Consider the following 14339-nt stretch of genomic DNA (forward strand, 5'->3'; position numbering starts at 1 on the left):
ATTTAATCAAGCCCATCACCTCTTTCCAATTCAAGCATAAAAATTTATAGAAGGGGGAGTTCACAATTTTCAGAGGAGAAAATGATAGCAGCTTCTCCTTCCAATCCAACCCAATCCACTTGCCTTTAAGTTGGACCTCTAATTCTTCCACCACCTCTCTGAGCATCCTAGTCCAGATTCCTTCCTGTTGAAGGGATTTAGGAGAGCTAATTACCACCATAACCTTAGCATGAGTAGGCAAATGCAGAACGCCCAGTCCTCCCATCTTTTTGGGCACACTGACTTTATCCTAGGCCAACCATGCAGATACCTTCCTACCATCATTGCAATTAATCAAAATAAATCCTCTGATTAGGGTGATAATCCTTTTCCAATGGCACTCCCTCAATTCTATCACAAGAAAGAGGAGCATGATATAAGCATGAAGGACTATGTTAACAATAGCCATCTTATCATGAAATGAAACTTTGATCCCTTCCCATTTTTTAAGTTTTCCATAGAATATTTCAATAGCTCAATTGGTATGGTCCTTGTTAGTCACTCCCAACCCAAAAGGCACCCCCAAATGTTTGATGATTTGTCCCTGATGACTTCACACCTCCATCTTTCCATATCAAAGCTATCCTCCTTAGTCAAGCTTATAATCTTGGATTTTTATATGTCACATTTGGAGCCAGAAGCCTTGGAAGATAAGTGCACTATCTATAAAAGCATTCCTGACAATCTCATTATCAGCTTTCAAAAACAACAAGGAGTCATTAGCAAAACATTTGATAATCAGTTGTTCGCCATTTTTTAGTAGCATTCCTGACAATCTCATTATCAGCTTTCAAAAACAACGAGGAGTCATTAGCAAAACATTCGATAATCAGTTGTTCGCCATTTTTGAGTTTCATCCCTGATACTATCCCTCTTCCTCTACCTTCTTCTAGGGCCACTAACAAAGGATGAGAAGCCACAGCAAACAATAGAGGAGCCAAAGGACAACCCTATCTCACATACCTTTTGATGTAAAATCCCCCAACTAATTTCCCACCTAATAATAGCTTAGAGTAGGCTCCAGTTGTAAGGGTATAGATACATGTGGCAATCCTGTTTCCAAAGCCCAGTTTCTCCATTACTCTTACTACAAAGCACCAGTGTATTCTGTCATAGGCTTTCTCTAGATCCAATTGGAAGATAACACATTCTTGGGGCGAGTCCTTTTAACTAATTCTTTGCCTATCATTGTTGAGAAGATATTATCATAAATACATCTTCCTTTAATGAACCCATGTTGTTTACTAGAAATCACCTCTTGTGCGAGGATGTGCTGATCCTCAATGCTATCATCTTGGCTAGAATATTATATATTAATGTGAGTAGAGTAATAGGCCTCGAATGATTGAAGTTACTGTAAGTAGGTGGTTTAGGGATTAATTTTACCATTAATTATTGTCGATCCTCCCGGTAGCAAAAGCCTTTTTAATGCAAGTGGACCATACCCAGTCCTTTAGAGAATCCCAAAAGGCTATAAAGAATTCTATTGATAGTAGTCCATCCCACCCCAATGATTTCTCCTTACCCAATTTTTAAAGAGCTTCCTAGGATTTGTTAATATCAATATCCCTCTCCAATTTTTAAAGAGCTTCCTAGGATTTGTTAATCTCAACATCCCTCTCAAACCACCTAGCTCTATTAGTTTATATGCCATTATTGACTAGTCCTCCCCCCCCAATACCAAAAAGATTATGTTCTTGGATAGCCATTATTGACAAGTCCCAATCTTTGTGACCATCCCCCAAAAAGCTACATTTTTCTTCTTATCCCTCAGCCCCTTAACATTCCACGTACACCCCTTAGTCCTACTACCCTTAATCATTCTAATGCAAATTCTCATGTTGCAAGGCCTATTATAGCAAGGATAATTGTTTTGGGAAGTGGTTGTTAAAAGTGAAGGTATGGTAAGAGGGTTGTGGCTGCTGGTACCATCTCTACCTCCAACTTTTCTTCCCCGCTACCTCTACCCTCTACTCCATGGCTCCTATTTGTAACTCCCTCCATGCTATGTCCACTTTCTAGTTAAACCTCCCCATAGAAGAAGTTTCACTATTATCACCTAGAGGACTAAACGGATTGGAGTAGACAAGAGGACTTAGCCCTTCCAAAGATTGGCCCTCCCACCCTCCGATCTTAGTTTGAATTTTCCTAGCCTCTCCTTTAACTTGTCTAAGATTATTTCCACCCTTAGATTTATATGTTACCCTTATCCACCCTTCCTCTTCAAGTTTCCTTTCCTCCATAGCCATCGTTATCCTCATCAACATGTATGCTATAGCAATTCCAACTTTTCTCCCCCCCTTCTGAATCATCTTCCTTCTCCATCCATCTCCGTATTACTTTCTCCATCCATCCATGTTCCTTCCTTCCTTCTCCATCCATCTCCGTATTACTTTCCATTCCACAATTTCTAGCTATGTGCCCAAAGTCCCCGCAACTAAAGCAAGCTCCTGGAAAACCCCCAATTTTTAGCTTCAACTCCAATTTCCCTAGTTCCCCTAGATTCATTTCTAATGTTTTCAGTGTTTCCACCAATGTATTCCAAGAGATACATACTTTATTCGAATGGCGACCATTATCATCCTCCCTTCACACAAATAGTATTGGGCCTAAGGCGCTCGTCAAATCCTTCATTGCAGATCTCAGCCAAGGCGGGAACCCTACTATATCAACCCACACCGAGCATGCTTCCCTAAGGCTCCTATTAACATTGAATGAGGGGTCAAAAGGCATCGCATACACCAGCTTTATGCCCATGAACAGCGGGCCCCTTACAAACAGGTCGACAAACCATTTGGCCTTTGACAAACATTACATTGAAGAATCCTTTTCCAAGAGAAAATTTGAGAGACTACTTTCTCATGGAAAACCTTATCTTGTAGCCATTTCCCCATCTCTGTCTTTCCCAGACAGAACAGGATAGCACTACAAATGGAAAATAAACCAATCTGTCTTTTGACTAGATCTGATGGGATGTTAACACATACCTTGCCACCCACTGTGCAAATTCTCTTGACGTTGTTGGGCTTGTAGCCGTAAAGAGATCCAATCTTGCTGCCACCTCTTCGCGACACTATCACCTTCTTGCGTGCGTAGGGAAAGCACTTAGTACCACCCGTAGTACCAATGCATGCACTGTCACATACGCATTAAAGTACTAGGCGTTCACTGTCCATTTCCTCTTCCCATTCTCTAAGCTCTAAATTGCAAAGGTTTCTAAGTGTTCTCACTCTTATTTTTCACATAAACGTGGGTTGATCCAAGACGTTTCCAGTTCAGTGGATAAAGCGAGATTTTGTTATTCCCTAAAGTTGTGGCTTCAAATACGGTGAAGACGTCGTTAGCGGCCGGTCAACTTTGAGATTTGGCGGACATCTGCGGGGCAGGGAGGAGACGAAACACGTCATTGGCTGGAGAGGCTGGATTCCTACTCTGCAAAACTTTGGCATCCGTCTTCTTTTCATTGTCTTCCAAGTTCCGGCTGTTCGTCTGAAGCACAGAAACGTCTCAACGGACCCTAAATTGTACATACTACATACGTTTTCCTTCATCCCCAAAATGCCAGCAAATAGCATTATGCTTTTTTATTAGTGTGAATAATCGTGGCTTTTTTTAATATGAAAACATGGCAAATACCGTGAGTTTCTGTCTCCACGGATCCATGATGTTTGTTGTGGTCAGTAAGGATAATAATAAGGTACCAGAGAGAAACGGGAACCCTGCAGCCTGCAAGGGGTTACTAGCATTTTGTAATTCACAGAAAGGGGAATCCTGCAGAGAGCCGATGAAACATCTGCAAGGAGACACAGCTAGTATTTGCTCCACAACGTCATGGAGCTAGTGGTTTCTTCAACGAATGCTATCATTCAGGCTTCTCTTCGTCTAGGTTAGATTCACAGGCTATCGACCTCCTGCTTGTCTTCGATCTCATTGCAGCGTCACTCTAACTGCTGCAGCCTCTTGCAGGTGAGACAGTGTCTTTGTATGGTGAAAGGATTGTTAGTCGCAGCATGATCGTTTGCGCTTGATCAGATAGTTCAAACTGGTAAACCCTAGCAAAGTCATGTTTGAAAGTTCTTGTTTTATTAATAAAAGAGGAAGACGCATAACATAACTGCTCACGTTTGGCGTCCTCTGTATCGATTACGATTACTTGCTCTTCTTCAAGAAACATCAGGGAATTGGTTTCGCCTGTGGAGCTCTGATGCAGATTCTTCGAGGCACTGTTTTTCTGTGCAAGAAAAGGCTTTCTCATGACTGTCCTTCGCAGACAATTAACCAGTCTGCTGATTTTTTTAATTGTTGTATCGATTACAGCTTTCGCCCTCTTCTTCGAGGGGATTGATTCGCCTGCGGAGCTGTGATGCAGTTCTTTGTGAGGCTCTGTTTTCTCTGTGCGTCTCTCTAGAAAGTTTGTCGTTTGAAACGACTCTTACTTGTCCGATTGACAGATATTGCGCTGCTGTTTTAAAAGGTTCATATATGGAGTTGATGTTTCAGCAATTTTCTGCAAGCTTCAAAGAGTACAGTTGTCCAAGCTCTACAGTTGGCTGCAGAGCTCTGCTCTTTCGAGAAGCGTCAAAACATGACTGAAAGGTTCGTTTTTAATTCATCTGGCATTTTTTCTTCTAAGGCTGCCGTTGCCTTAAGCGTGTTATTTATATGCTTCCGGAGGCCACGTCTGACAATCTGTTGCAGCATAGAATTGATACTTCTGCGTTTTTGCCATGCTAAGGCGTTTTCTTGCCTGTGCGTAAAGCCTTGAGAGGATATAAATATAGACGGACAGACAAGTATTAGAATGGAGCCGAGCTGCTTGACATCAAAACAGAGTAGCAGCACGGAATCTCATTCCGTCATCGATGAAAGCGACATCTTTTTTCCCAGTCCGCCATCAGTTGATAATCATCTAGAAAAAGGTGGCCATCTTGCTCTGTCAGAGTTCAGGAGAGCTGACAGTAAAAGCTTTCCGCGTGCAGCGCTCCTGAGCAGCTGCTCTCCGGAGGACTATTTCCCTGAGAACCCGTCGCTAAACCTCGAAACAAAGCTTCTGAGCGTCGTCGATTGCAGCAATGATCAATCCAGTCTGTCCCACAACAAATGCGTAGAATTCAAACAGAGTGGAGAACGTCCTGCGAGCGCAGCGCTAGTGTGGCAACCAGAGTCCTTGGACCAGCAAAAAATGGATTTGGAATACAATTTGATCAGTTTTGTCTGCAACGACAATGCGGAAGGTCTGGTTTGCTTGGTGAAGAAGATGGCTCAAATTCTGAAAGCCGACGAGAAAGACAGAGTCCCCAAAGCCAGGCATTTCGAATCGATCCTGGGCTACTGGTTTCCGTACAGACTGTTGCACCTTGCCTGCCAATTGGATTCCGTTGCCTGCACAAAGGCGTTGCTGGAAGGAGAGACGGGGCTGGCCTCTCCTGTGAACGCTGTGGACGAATGGGGGAAGACAGCTCTGCACCATGCCGCAGGCAAGCTTTCTGTCCGATGCATAGAGTTGCTGCTGCGGAAACGGGCAAAGACCGAATTGCGCTCCAATGACGGCTGTACTCCCCTGAAAACAGCACTGCAAAACAAAAGGTCGGTGCGGCTGCTCCTTTGTTTCCTGCAGACAGGAACTTGTGATGGGAACGCCGATTGTCTCTAAAATATACTGCGGTTCTTCTAGAAGAGATTCGTGATCCAGACGTGATTGCATGCTGTTTAAGTTTACTGTTTTTCCTGCATTTCTTTTAGAGAGGAATTTTGAATCAGAATGAAATTGCCTTCTGTTCTATTGTTTCAATGTATTCTGTACCTTGCATGTGATTGCCTGCAGTTTACGGGTTTTACTGCGTAATTTCTTGAAGAAAGGAATTTGTATTAGAAATGGAACTGCCTGCTGTTTCGCTAATTTTATGGTTTGATGTAATTTTGGGTTGACACAACGTTGGAATGCATATGCATGATTCCCTCAGGTGGCAGACCGATTGGCAGACGCTTCCTGCTGTCGAGATAATAAGGATCCTCAGAACTCAGGTAATTTAACCTCTTAAAAGTGCAGTAATTCACTAATTTAACCTCTTGAGTTAAGGAGAGAAGTTTTTCCACTAACTTTGTTTGCATCAAATATTTCCTTCATCACAGGATCTGACTGCCGTCAAAGTTCTAGCAGGCCATACGAAAGACGCCCTGCGTCTAGCTTGCCATCTGGCCCTTGATGGCAACGCAACTGCATTGACAGCTCTTATACTTGCTGCAACTGGAAAATCTCTCCTGGGCAATGAACACAGATATGAATCATTGCTTGACATTATAGTTGAAAAGGTCTTATCTAGCGGTAGAGAAGAAGACTTGGCCGATGAAAAATTGAGCAAGGTTCAAATTAGCACCTGTGACACAGATGACAGAAAAAGAGAGGACTACAGAGCCTCCATTCTGAACAGCCTGGAAATAATTGTGCATTTGAAGGAAGAGCTGGAGGGTTCCCGAGAAAATCTCCTGCAGAAAACTCGAAGAAAAGGACCTTCTGCACTCTTGAGGGCTGTCCAGGTAGTTTTGGTATGGTGCTCTGTTGACTTATCTGCTTGATGCAGTCGCTTTCCATGGAAATTAAAGGTTTCTAACTTACATGCCTCAGGCAGGAGATGAAGACGTCATTAAGATTCTATTGAAAGATGTAGCCAGTATCAACGAGACAGATTCAGATGGTAACACAGCTTTGCATTGGTGTCTCCGAACAAGCCTAGCAACAAAAGGATTGAGGTCATGTTTCTATGCCAAATTATTTTGAGGAGTTATTAATTTTAAATAAGGTTTGGGGGGGGGGGGGTTATCTGCGTTGGTCGACATCCTAGGTTATCAATCTGTGTGTGATAGCATCTGTGTGTCTGTGTATGTATTACGAAATACAGGTTCCCTTAGGCATGATGCCTAAATTAACAATCTGTATTACCATACTGTTAGGATTGTTTGGCAGCTTGTCACAAATGGATCAGCAGTAGATACAAGAAACAGGCTAGGTTTAACACCAGTGCATATTGCGGCTGGACAGGGACACCTTCAGGCTCTGCAGGTTTTTTTTCTGATGCTATGTTGACATCTAAATAGCTCAAAGCCATTCAAGCTAATACAAATTGTCAATTTACAGCTGCTTTTAGCGCAAGATCCAGATGCTGTTCACATTGCAGCTGAAACAAGAGAAACCCCACTGTTTTTGGCGGTGAAAAATAATCATGTTGAATGTGCAAAGCTCCTGCTTCAGTTTGGATCAAACTCACAGGCTCTTAACCTAAGGTAAGCGAAACTTTAAAAATTCCGGTATCTTGATTATCACTTATCAACTAGCCACCTTAAGTAGAATTGTACTCACCTTACACGTGCTTATTTCAGGAGGCAGAGACCTATTGACTTTGCAAACTCACAGGACATGCGAGCGCTTCTCTCTCAAAATGGAAAATACACACGAGGAAAGAGATGACGTTTTCTACGTGTAAATGCTTTTAAAAAAACTGACAGATAGGATAACTTGCTCTTTGAGTGTTTGAAATTCTATGACCCTCAGTTGATTAAATATTAACGCTGATGCTTGCAGGAAAGGTTACAGGGAGCACAGACTTTAACTTTCCCACTTCAGCCTTGAACATACGTCAGTCTCAAGCTGTGTGTGAACCACAAAACCTCCAAGATGACACAAATATTGATAAGTTTATCGGACTTCAGGATGACCTTGGTACTGAGGAGTAAGTGACAAAGAACAAGCTTTTCTACTAGTATTGAGCAGTGTTCGAAAAAAACCCCGGTATAGTGTAATTTGCACCTGCAGATTTTTAAAATTACCTTCAAATTTATAACTTAAGGGTATAAAAACTTGCAGATTTTAAAATTTGCAGATTTTGAGGGATTGTAGAATAAAAACTTTCAAAATTTGAAAAAAAAATTTATAAATAATTTCACAATTTTTAGATGAAGGTTATTTACTTTTTGGGAAAATAGTTTTTTTTCGAACACTGGTATTGAGGTTCACGTGTATCATATCCACTAAACAGTATGTCAGAATGTTACTGAAGTGGTGTGAGCTGGTTAAGCTGACTGTAATCAGAAACACATATATACGGAAGTCCTTTTGAGCAATAATCTTTTTTATGGCCTAGGACCAACCCTTTTATTGCAGAAAATACTCAGCTTTTTTACCACCCTGTTAGTATGGTGTGGTAGCCAGCATCTTGCCTTTACAATGTTCCATATTATGTGGCAGTTCTAAATACTGGCTGCAGAGGACAGAACATGCAAAAACTGCCCTATGCCGATATCACAAGCTACCTGGAGGATGTGCCCGGGGTGACCAATGCTTTTATGCTCATGGGGAACAAGAGCTTCGGCCATTAGCCCAGGAAAAGGTATCGGTTTGACTACCCTAAACCGTTCCAAGATATTTGGCATGGAACTTTGGAAGTTATCACTTAGCACAGTTCCCACAATAATGATATAATCCATTAAGCCCTGATCCCTGAAGTACTAAGCTAAATTCATCTGCAGAATAAGGTTACAGATGCTCTTAATGATAAAAAGATTTTTGTGGGAGGTTTGTTGCCTGCAGTGGGGTCAGGTATAGATTTTTAACATCTTATCTTTGGTAGTAATTTATTCTGCGCTTAATCTAAGTTCCACCAAACAACATCTCACTCCTTGCAGATGACCTGAAAGAGCGCTTCCAAGCTGAATTTGGACCAATAGCACAAGCCACTGTGATGGGCAGTCAGACTGGAGGGCGCATCCAATCTAGAGGATTTGGATTTGTCACGTTCAAGAACAAATCCTCATATGTTGCTGCAGTCAGACAGCACTATGTCACGCTTTTTGGTAAAAGGGTAAGGCAGCATTTTCAAGCAGTACTCTGTATTTACTCCAAGGTTAAGCTGTCTACAAACGCTGCTGCAATCCTGCAGGTAGAAATTAAACCTGCAGTCCAGTCCTCAACAAGAACAGATGAGGAGATGCTTCAGATGCAGTCGTCAGATGTTTCTGGACAGACGTTTGATGAACAAGAAACATATGAGGCGGTGCAATGGAGCAGCACGATCCAGGGTGATAGTATTGCCTCAAGCTCACCGGTGAACCGCAGCCCTCTGTGGCTCGCCGTGTTCAAGAAGTGGCTCCCTGCATTTTTGTGTGAAGTCTCTAAACGGCAGCGAGGAGGAGAATGCTACCCACTGTCATCAGTAAAGGCAGATTTCAGGGCTACATGCGGCATGGAGCTGGACCATGTAGCACTGGGCTATCCAAAGCTAAGCGATTTCTTGCGCATGATGCCAGAACTTTGCAGAATGAAAATTGTCCCTGTTGGAAGAGGACCCGCAACTCATGTCGTGTTGCAAGTGCGCCGACAGACCTTGGTGCCAAAAACTTATCAACCGGCCCGTGCTGCAAGGATCTTGAGTTCCTCTTTGGTACATGAAGGCCGCACATATGCTGCTGCAGCAGGGCATAACATTACAGCCCCCTCAGAGATTAAGCCTGCACAGCAGAGCCCAGATTCTGAGAGTTCCAAGCTTATCAACGCCCTACCATTAACAGGCAGGAACTCAGGTCATCATGATAAGGAGAAGGAATCTTTCAGAAAGCCTGTCAGCAAAATGCCTGATCAGATCTCTGTAGCAGCTTCCACTACTTATGGCCTCAGCACAGACACATACAATGTCCAGCAGCAAGCAATGATGAATTTAGAAAAACTCTCTCTTTTTTCCACTTTAGATACAGAAAAGAAGCAGCAAATCCATCCAGAGACAATGTTTCTGACAGTGGACGCCATCACTGCATGGCAGCGAGGGTTTGCTGAGGACAACCTTGCACCACGAAATTTCCAAGCACAGTTTATGCACGCTCCTATTACTAATGTCCAATTCCAGCCTGTCAACCCTGAAGGACCTGATCGAAGTGCACTTCCCTTTCCGCACCTTCATGAATACCCTATTATGGAACAGAAGAAACGTTTTCCAGCATTTATAAGTAAACCCATGCCAAGCTTTCCACTGGATGTAGCCCCTTCCTACAGTCCATGGAACTTTAACACATTTCAAGGATGCAAAAATCTTATCCAGCAGATGAATTTGGCTGCAGTTGAAATGAGTACTGGAGAGGTAAGAATGGAAATTCAAGGCTTCAAAATGATTTCAAATCATGAAACTGCTGCATTGTCATATGTTGTAATGCTTTCCCTTCTGTTTCAGGAATCGCCACAAAGCACCCTGACATCAGAGGGCTCCTTAGACTCTCCAGCACAATCACTACAAAGTCCTGCACACACGTGTGTAATCTGTGGTCATAAGGCTGCTGTCTGGGTTGCACTTCCCTGTGCTCACAAAGCGATGTGCTCACCCTGCAAGGACCAGTTGCAGAAGAGGAATCAAAGCCTCCAGCAATGCTTTATCTGCCATGAGAGAGCTCGTGACTGGATAGCTCAATACTACTAAATGGAGAAAAGCTTTAAGCTTCAACAACTGAACAAAACAATTTAGGCAATCCTTAAACCAGAAGGCACATTTATGAAATGGAGTAATGATCCATCAGTTTTAGTCATACAATTTGTAGCATTCTGTGTGTTGCTGAATGGAAAAACATTTTCTGCCTTCGTTCAAAGTTAACAAAAAAAAACACTCATGAGTTGGAAACTTTCTTCTCTCCTAAAGATTCATATGAGAAATTGATGTCGAAAAGTTTTATGTCTGCTAATATGTCTGCTGAAATGTCTTATTTAAGGTTAGGGCAACAAGAAGAGTAGAAAGCATCAAACAAGATGGATGAAGTACACCATTAAAAAAATAGGAAAATAAAAATGGGCACTGTAGTAGAGGTGAAATGAGCAGGGGCAAAAGAGCAACCCCTAGGGTAATAAAAGTCAATATACAAACTGGCAACAATAACCCTGCCAAAAATGAAACGCTTTGGGGTAAATGACAACTGTTCGCCCCTTTTCTTTTTTTTTGCTTATGCAATTGCACAATGCATCCATGTTGTTGGATGTTAAGACCAATGAAGGTCTTGACACCTGGCAAGAGCCCAACCGTCATACTCACTCACATGCATTCACCGCATGCAACTGTCCACCATATATTAAAATGTAATATCGATGAAGAAATATATAGTTACGTTCTGTGTTTGCTCTGTGTGCATCTCTGAGAGAGAGAGAGAGAGAGAGCATGTGTGTATCTCTGAGAGACAGAGACATGATCTCCTATTTAGGGGGTAACCGAAACTTCCTCATGGTATCCATGGGTCGGGCTTCCTACCTGTGAGGGTCTTCCAGCGAGCTTCTGGCGCTTGGTCTTCTCTCTTTCCTTCCTCCTCGAACAAGCGGCACGTACAAACCCGCTGTAGGCACCCCTCACGATGGTGCAGATCCGCCAACGAAGAGCAGAGGGCAGTGACGCCTCACCCAAGAGGAGCGGCGATGCAGATTCCACAAGCCTGCATGATTATATGCTTTTGCCCAACAATCATGGCGAAGATTTTGTGGGTGATCTCCTGCCCATAAATGGAGAAGATGCTGGTGATGAAGCTAACAATCATAAAGATAATCATGAAGAAGATAATGATGATGCAGATGCGGACAAGGATGGTGCTTCGCGCGATGATGACGAAGAAAATGGTGGAGACACGGATGCTGCTTCTGGCAGTAGTGATAATGGTGACTCTGATGATGACGATGGTGATACTACAAGTGATGAATCGATGATCAACAAGCAGACGGTGACGAAGATGGAGATTCCAATGAAGATCTGGGTGACGAGCAAGAATATGATGATCATGGCAATACAGATGATGCAAGCGGAGAGTAACGCAGGCGAAGATTGCTCTCAAGATGGAAACGAGGGCGATGGTCCTGCTGAAGGTGATCTTGATGTTAATGATGATGAGATGATGGTGAAATGATGATGTAGATGTTCCAAATGATCATAAAGCCCATGATTATGCTGGTCATGAGGTTGTTTCCTTTCTTTTTTCATTTCCTCGAGGGGGCTCATCAAGCTCATGAAATTATTATTATTTGGATTCAATCCACTCCTTTGGACGTATAGTCCAAGTTAAGGGTCAAAGGAAGACCTTTGTCTTTCTCTTCCTAACCGTTATAGTGCACTTTGCCAAGATGAATCAGCCCTCATATACACCAGGTCCAAGGCAGAATACTTTTGAACATGTGTTTCATAAAGGTAGCTCTTCTAGCCTTGATGTGGGATTCTATGTGCAAGATACCTAGTCCACCTCTTCAATTAGGTTGGGTAGATGTAGGGCTCCTAGCTGATTAACACAAGTGGTATTTTGTCTGACCCACCCCAAAGGAATCTAGACATAATAGAATTGATCTGTTTAATGTGTGTCTCCTTCCAGTCCAGCAATGGAAAAAAGGATAGAAAATAAGGCAGCATAATGGCTTGGATTATCCTTAGTCTAACATGGAGAGGCCATTCAGAGGCTTTCCAATACTTAATTTTATTCTGAACCCAATTCATTACCCATCCAATTAAGTCAGCATTAGAGACATTAACCCCCAAGGGATATCCAAGGTATCTAAAAACATGCCCTCTCTCAAGTCTTTTCCCCTGTTAAATCAATGAGTCGAAGTCTCTAGCAGATAGATTTATGAGAGTTCATTTAGCAATGTTCAATTTCAACTCAGCATCTTCTGCATACATACTTAGCGCATCTAAGAATGAGGCAATGTTTAAGTTAGTTGCTCTAAGGAACATGAAAGTGTCATCAGCAAAGCCGACCCCAACCAGTTTTTTACTCTGTATGTTCATACCAATGAGATACCAATCAGATCACCAGAATCTGCACATGCTTCTAGCATACCGAAGAGAGGGTGGGTCACTAAGGAAAATAATAGTGGACTGTGTGGGCGACCTTGTCTCACTGATCTGTGAATATGAATAGATTCGGTGATCCTCCCATTAATACTCAAAACAGAGTCAGAACGAGCAACCAAGAGAGAGAAAATATTGGACATTCTGGGACCAAATCCCATCTTATCATGACCTCCTTAATGAAGTCCCATTTGACAAAGTCAAATGCTTTTCTTTTTTTTTTTACCAACAAGCACAAGAGTGAATTAATAACGAAAGACAAAATTACAACAATGACTGGCTGCGATACAGCTCTGAGTTCATCTCATCACAATCAAAGGTCTACACCTATGACCTCAGTACATGACCAAAAACCCTCAATATTCATAGCTTGATGCTTCAATTCTGGTTTGCAGCATAGCCACAAAGTGGTTGGACTCAGCAATCTTCCTTTGGTGCTCCTTCAGCTGTGATCCTGGATGATGTAGTCCATATTCCTTAGTTGAGTTTGAGTCTCTCCAAGCACCCTAGCTTGAGTGGTGTACAATCTCGTCTGCACCATATGAAAATCAAACACCTGCGCATGAAAGTCAGCAAAAAGACTTTTCTGATTTGGAATCTGGTAAGCACTGTCAAATGCAGTTGCACATCTATCTTTCCATATCACCCAAAGGAATTCAACTCTGATTCTAGCCCAGCACCGGGGGAGCACCCGTAACAGTTGTTTAGCAAAGGGCAGACAACCTAAAACAGACCAAATTGGTGAGACAGGATAGCTACAGATCTCTGGCAGTTTCTAAAGAGATGACTAATATCTTCAATTCTCCGTTTGCACACCTAGCACATACCCCATCTGTTATCCCACATTTCCTGCACTTTTCACCTATCCATATGGCTTTATGCAAAATCAGCAACAGTAAAACTGATTTCTTAGGCTGAATCTCTTTAGACCAAATTATTGAAAACTTAAAGTTCCATTGGCGCTTGTCATAGAGAACTGACCATCTCTTATTAAGCACCACATGCATAGGGATCGAAGGCGCTGAGTGCACACGAGGAGGGTGGTCGAATGCTGACCCTCCTCTCCAGCATAGAGCTTTGAGGGATAAGGGCTCTAAGACTGTCAGCTGCCAAACCTCACTCTCTGGAAAGTTGTTAATACGCTCACGAACTAACCGAACTTCCCAAGGAAGAAGCGAAAAGCTCAAAATCAATTCATCATTGGTCATCCACCTTTGGGAGTGAGTTTGCCACACATCTGCCCACACTCTGATGCCCTTTTTGTGATGAATATGTAGGGCAGTACGCATTACATTACGAGACACCGATGGCAATGGTCTAAGAGGAAACCACAGAGAGTCAAGAGCTCTGATAGAGTAGCTATGTCTGCTTTCCCACACCACCCCTGCCATATCCCGAAATTTGTTCCAAGCCTTCCACAAGGAGCGAAGAAGCTCCGACCCTTTCGGCTTA

The 14339-nt window shown here is 42.7% G+C and overlaps 1 protein-coding gene across 1 annotated transcript; it reads left to right on the forward strand.

Moving 5' to 3' along the window:
• The first annotated feature begins 4840 nt into the window (after positions 1 to 4840).
• On the forward strand, positions 4841 to 10756 carry LOC147632324 (uncharacterized). The gene is made up of 13 exons (XM_086807845.1): positions 4841 to 5625; positions 6003 to 6063; positions 6172 to 6576; positions 6665 to 6789; positions 6991 to 7099; positions 7175 to 7320; positions 7417 to 7472; positions 7619 to 7756; positions 8242 to 8423; positions 8563 to 8632; positions 8719 to 8894; positions 8973 to 10163; positions 10254 to 10756. The coding sequence occupies exons 1-13, from the start codon at positions 4841 to 4843 to the stop codon at positions 10494 to 10496; spliced, it is 3687 nt and encodes a 1228-aa protein (XP_086663971.1). The 3' UTR covers positions 10497 to 10756.
• Positions 10757 to 14339: the final 3583 nt, after the last annotated feature.

This window comes from Cibotium barometz, chromosome 13 (genome assembly GCF_041138505.1).
Source record: "Cibotium barometz isolate CiBa-2024 chromosome 13, ASM4113850v1, whole genome shotgun sequence".
Lineage (NCBI taxonomy): Eukaryota > Viridiplantae > Streptophyta > Polypodiopsida > Cyatheales > Cibotiaceae > Cibotium > Cibotium barometz.

Coding starts and splice junctions, on each gene's coding strand:
- LOC147632324 (XM_086807845.1), top strand. CDS start 4,841: ATGGAGCCGAGCTGCTTGACATCAAAACAGAGTAGCAGCACGGAATCT. Junction 7,757..8,241: donor CGGACTTCAGGATGACCTTG/GTACTGAGGAGT, acceptor ATGGTGTGGTAG/CCAGCATCTTGCCTTTACAA. Junction 8,895..8,972: donor TCACGCTTTTTGGTAAAAGG/GTAAGGCAGCAT, acceptor GCAATCCTGCAG/GTAGAAATTAAACCTGCAGT.